The sequence below is a fragment of the Cariama cristata genome, unplaced genomic scaffold (assembly GCF_000690535.1).
Source record: "Cariama cristata isolate BGI_N322 unplaced genomic scaffold, ASM69053v1 scaffold29798, whole genome shotgun sequence".
NCBI classification, from domain to species: domain Eukaryota; kingdom Metazoa; phylum Chordata; class Aves; order Cariamiformes; family Cariamidae; genus Cariama; species Cariama cristata.
In genome coordinates, this window is record NW_009632141.1 from 18,235 (window position 1) to 24,437 (window position 6,203).

The 6,203-nt window shown below is 38.5% G+C and overlaps 1 protein-coding gene across 1 annotated transcript in view; it reads right to left on the reverse strand.

Annotated features, from left to right (window-relative positions):
* TBC1D31 (TBC1 domain family, member 31) overlaps nt 1–5,789 on the reverse strand; it is a 22,359-nt gene extending 16,570 nt beyond the window's left edge. The window contains 4 exon segments of the mRNA XM_009706242.1: nt 2,331–2,509; nt 4,901–5,016; nt 5,603–5,771; nt 5,774–5,789. Coding sequence (XP_009704544.1) covers nt 2,331–2,509; nt 4,901–5,016; nt 5,603–5,771; nt 5,774–5,789 — 480 coding nt within the window.
* Nucleotides 5,790–6,203: the final 414 nt, after the last annotated feature.

Genomic DNA, 6,203 nt, shown 5'->3' on the forward strand with positions numbered 1-6,203 from the left:
AGAAAAAAAATTAGATTATTTATATTTTTGGATGTAATCAGATACATTCTTGCTTAACGATAAATTATTGGTTTGGTTCAGAGGTTCTATCCTGGCAGCAGCACATGCAGCTTCAGCAAATTCCCTGTACCTCGAATTTTGAAGGTTAAATTGAAAAAGTCTTCTGATATCTGAACATGGAGGGACTACCTGAAGTACTCACTGGCTAAGAATAACAGTCAGCACTACGAAGTTCAGAGTTTGCGTCTGAATGGTCTCTTGGGGCCTTGAAAATCTGTAAATGTGGATATGCGGATGGGATTCATCTTGCTGAATGACAGTGACTGAAAGTTGGATGTTCAGGCCCAATTAGTCACTTGACAGTGAGCAAAAGTTACCTGTGATGAAAGAGACACCTCACCTACCAAAGTCATTTATCTTCAGACAGACTGAGTTACCTGTCCTCCTTCAGGGACCCTGAGGAATTTTAGCCAGTGAATTGAGAGCAGATGCCTATCATGCAGATGGAAGAAGTTTAAATTTTGGTAAACTGGAGTACTGAACAGTTCCTCGTTTTCTGCTTTGCCCTAGAAAAATACCACAAGACGGTCACAAGCAGCTGTTGAATAAGCAGTGATGCTTTGGAAATGGTCATTATAGATGTCTTCTCTTAGCTCTTCTTTCTCATTTTTTTTTCCACCTGCTGTTCTTACAGTGTGCAGCTCAGTCTCTGTCTTTTTAAATTAGTTTTGACTGTATCAACGTAACTGAAGATGCAGGTTGGAGTGCAACTGGGCTTAAGTAAAGAGGCACCAAAAAGTATACTGCAGAGATTGGTGTGATGCTACTACAATGGCTCAGACAGCAAGCAAGAATCCAACTTTGGACAGTGAGTGTCAGGGCTGTGGTCTAATAATAAATCTGATCTTTGATAAAGCACTTATTTGTATGTCTTAAATCGTGGCATGGGAGTAAGTATCATTATCTCTATTCTAAAGACAGGAAAGTAAAATCCAGATAAACTGGATTATTTGCATAATGTCCTATCAGAAATGGTAGAGCCAAACCAAAAGTGCAGGCTATTGATTCCCAAACAGTGATTATTCATTCAACCATAGTCACTATTGTTTGGATTTAAAAGTTGTATCCGTACTGTAACATCCTGATCCTACCCAATTCCAAGAGCCATTTATCAATAAGAAGCCCCTACACATAGCCTACACAAAGAAAGATACTGAGCAATAGAAAAATCCTGTCCACTAAAGAAATGCAGCCATCTTTGGAGGCAAGACATGATAATTATTTTAGCAACATGCTAAAAGAACAGTTTTAATAAAACAAACAAACACACAAAATTTATGCATGATCTTCCACATTAATTGCTAAGTGACTATTTCAAGCTGACAAAATTTATGCTTGACCTAGAACATGGTAAAGACACTCAAATGAATAGCCTTGTTCTCTGCAAAATCAGCATGGCTTTTTAGTGACCAGCCTGATGAGAACATTGGTTTGAAGCGGTGTTTGTTCACTGCAGGGCAGCATGTGTTTAAGCAATGCCCAGGCACTGCGTCAGTACTTTCTGTAGTACTTATGCCAATGTTTGACATTTGGTGGCGCAGGCAGACCTGTTTAAAGCAGCGTAACACTAAGGAAGACCTATTTAAACCACTCTGTGATGCAAACGTGTCATCCTTCTCATCCCCTATGTTGTTCCAGTATAAGTGTCTGTGCAGCAAACCAAAGCAAAGAAACCACTAGGCTGAAAAGCAGCAACATCTTTTTGCTGAGTTACTTTTCAGCTTTGCTTGTTCCCACATTCAGTGCTTAGCGTGCATAGAAAGAAGAGCAGCTTTGGAATAAGCAGCTGACCAGGATAGGTGGTGGTGACTGTTTGAAGTTACCATTATGACAATAAAATTGTTGTTTGTTTTTTTTTTTCTGTTGTTTTGGTTTTTTAACAACACCCTTAAATCCTGGTATCGTTCAGGTTGGAATCAATCTCCGGAGGTCTTCTGAGCCCATCTCCTGGTCAAAGTAGGGTCAATCTAGAAGATGGTTCCAACTTCCAGGTTAAATTGGGTTAGTCAAGGTCGTATCCAACCAAGTTTTGAGTATCTCTAAAGATGGAGGTTTCTTAAAATCTCCCAGCAGATCTCTGCAACTATTGAATCATGATTCCACTGGTCTGGGTGACATGACAGGATGACAGTTAAGGAAATACGCCCAAAGAACATAGAAAAGATTCAGCTGTATTTTAAAAAGTATTTTCAAGTACTGTGACTTTAACATGCAGCATTACTCCTACTGAGGTATGCTTGTTCACCCTTTAGCAATTGCTGTTTACTCACCTTCTGTATACCCACAGACTGACGAACATTCAGCTTTCTTCTTCTTTGAAAGGTGTCCAAGTCCCACAGTTGTGCTGTATCAGTGGATGTAGTGATGGCATACCTGCCTGAGCCATGGACAGAGATGGAAGACACTGAAGAATCATGTCCCCTCATCCAACTAACTAGCTCCTTGGTTTCTGCAGGAGTTGATGAAAAAAATGAAAAGGATATGAAAGTCATTCAAAGTGAAACAACTACTACTTTATTCTTTATTACCAACACTATGCTGTGAAAGAGACTTTTAAGCATACCTAGTATATGACCATTTACCATGACAGCCCAACGAAAAAGAAACAAAGGCATCAGTCTTCATACAGCTATTATACCTTAGAGAAACACAACCACCTCCTCATCTCCAAGTAACAGATTTCATAAGTTATTCTCAGTTCTACACAGAAAGCCAACTTGCACAGATTTGTAAAATTTAGCCTAAGAATCAATCTTAAAAAGTCATGATCACTGTGATCAGGTAAGTTCAACACGCCTCATAGGCTGATTATCCAATGTGAACACCCGCAGTAATCTCCAGAAGTTGAGACTGAATGTTCTAGTTAGAATTCTCCACTTGTTTTGACTTGTGGACAAGAGGTATGAATGATTACACAGCTATTTACAGGGGCAAGGAAGAAAGGTTTAATGACAACGGGCTATGACTATAGAAAGGCACAGCCAGAAAGCAACACCTCATTAATTCTTTGAGTCCAAAACATTTTTATGCTGTGTATTGCATACTAAGGAAATGGCTCCTCTGACTACATTGTCTCCCGCTTGTGACTGCATGACCCCTAATCTTCCCTCAGCAACCAAACTGCATTTGTGGCAATTACAGTATTTACACTGGGTAGTTTGCCTGACAGCCCATGGGGTGGTTCCAGCTGACCTACTGCTGTGGCATCAAAGATGGGAAATGGCTGTAAAGCAGCTCATAAAGCCTAACAGTCAAACTTTCTGCTGTGCTTACAGACAATTGAGTGTTTAAAACTATTATCACTTGGGAGGATGACATGGGATTACAGAGTATGGCTTCTAAAGAAGAGGATGAAGCCCACCAACTAAGTATTATCTAATACACCTCTAAGGATAGTTCACCCAATACTGACTTATGTGAATAACATTTATAATTTAAAACATTTTTGAGTATGGCTTGGTATCTGGAAACAGCACCATATAAACATGCAGGAAATTGTATTGGGAAACAGTGTGTTACATTAAAATCTTCACTGATAGATAATACCAGACTCAAACCCTCAAATTGCAGATGAGTGATTCCTATGGCTTTTTAAAAAGACTTAAATCCAGATTATATGAGACACTATAACTGCACTTTTTGATAGGTTAAGATTAATTTATGAAGAATGAATTGTCAATGCCTTTCACCATTTAACTTCTAATCAAGACAGAGACACACAGCTGGCCTGTAAAGTTAATTTTAAATATAATTTTTGAACAAGGATACAGATTTACTTGCATACTCAAAAGTACTGACAGTTCTCTCAGTGTATGTTGTCACTTTGATCAAATATTTTACTGTAAATATAGTTAATAACTGGTTCAGTTGCAAACTACCATACTTTGCCCAGGCGGCCAAGAAGGCCAACAGCATCCTGGCTTGTATCAGAAACAGTGTGGCCAGCAGGACTAGGGAAGTGATCATCCCTTTGTACTCTGCGCTGGTGAGGCCGCACCTTGAATACTGTGTTCAGTTTTGGGCCCCTCACTACAAGAAGGACATTGAGCTGCTGGAGCATGTTCAGAGAAGGGCAACAAAGCTGGTGAAGGGTCTGGAGAAAAAGTCTGACAAGGAGCAGCTGAGGGAGCTGGGGTTGTTCAGCCTGGAGAAAAGGAGGCTGAGGGGAGACCTGATCGCTCTTTACAGCTGACTGAAAGGAGGTTGTAGTGAGGTAGGGGTTGGTCTCTTCTCCCCAGTAACTAGCGATAGGACAAGAGGAAATGGTCTCAAGTTGCACCAGGGGAGGTTCAGGTTGGATATTAGGAAGAACTTCTTCACTGTAACAGTCATTAGGCATTGGAACAGGCTCCCAGGGAGGTGGTGGACTCACCATCCCTGCAGGTGTTCAAAAAATGTTTAGATGTGGTGCTTCAAGACATGGTTTAGTGGGCATGGTGGCATCAGGTATACGGTTGGACTTGATGATCTTTGAGGTCTCTTCCAACCATAATGATTCTATGATTCAACTGATTTTGGTTTGATTTTACACAGAGCACCTTATTCTAAGCAAACATATACAGATTTGCTTTAAAAAAGGTAATAATCATTGCAATCCTGTGCTAGACTTCAGTTAAACAGACACCTGCATGACTTAGTGGGAACAAGAAACTTTGACAATGCAAAGAGCTGATTTACCCACAGGACTATAACACACATGGGCCCAAACTTTTCTGGACAGATGGCATGAAATACATAGTAAGATTTCCATCAAAAAAACTTACAAAAATTTGAGATCGAAACTAAAATGACATAGGTTTTCAAAGCAATCCAGATAGTAAGCCTTTGAATTTCTCCTTACCTATATCAAAGCACTTAACAGAATAATCTGCCAAAGCCACCAGGAATTCTGTCTTTCTGTGAAGATTAAATGCCAAAGCAGTGCAGGCCTGCATTGTACGCTGAACAAGGTTGAACCTATTTAAAAATACACATTCTTATTTTGTTAGGAAACTTTGGTTCATAACGTCAAGTGAAGCAGTAACTTAATCAGTTTCAATATATTTCACTGAGAGAAAAAATAAGCTAACTCAAAAGAAGGGAGTAAATAAATCATATCTAATTATAATAAATCTAAAAATCAGTGCTAATATTTTAAAACTCAGTAGTGTAAAATTTAAAAGACTGATTAATGTATTTCTGCAAATGACAATACTAGGTCTACTTTATTGTCATTCATGGCTCATAGTATTAATTGATCGGTACCATCCAAAGAATAACTTCTTGTGGTAGTATTTAAAATCTATGAAATTGTTGTCTGTTCAGTTTAGAGTTACAAATTTCTAATCTTTTGGAGCAGCTAAACTAATAAAGCAATATTTAGGGAGCCTACATGAGACATCGGGTTGTAGTTTCAGCTCTGAGCAAACTACTATCTATTTCCACATTCATGAAAAACTGAGGGTTAAAACTAGACCTGTGGCATGCTGTTCAGGCAAGTTCCATAACCCTGAATATTAGACACATCAAGACAATTAAAACGTCTTGATAGAAATATTCTTACCTGTTTCCATTCAAGTCAAAAACATATATATTCCCTTGGTGGTCTCCAGCAAGTAGAGAATCTCCAGAACTGTCAAAAGCTACATTCAGAAAACGTATTGTCTTTGAATGGTATCCTTTGACACTATGAATTATGTTTACTATAACTCTGTGAAGAAAGCAAGCAAAACAACCATGCTTAGAATCATTTTATTATCAACTATTTCTCCAAGACCTAGGATTAAAATGTTCCTAGCTTATGGTTTTACAATGCTAATCATTCATAGTGTTCTATGAAAAATCTTCATGAAAAACATGTATTTCTAATACAAAAAATATACTAAACAAATACTATGTTGGAAGGTAGGTAGGAGACATGTAAAGCAGATAGGGGAAATCCACCATTCACGATCCTTTGATGTGGCTCCTGGTTACCTGATTTTCATTTATATTATTAATGAATAACACTAACATATATGCTGATGTATCATCTACCAATGTATCTGAAAGTCCAGTTCAGCACTCAGCAAGGAACCTGGCTCTTTGTTATCACTGTAAAGAAACATGCTAGAAGACTAAGAAGCTATGAATTATTGTAAGAAACCACTTGGATTAGATGTGGG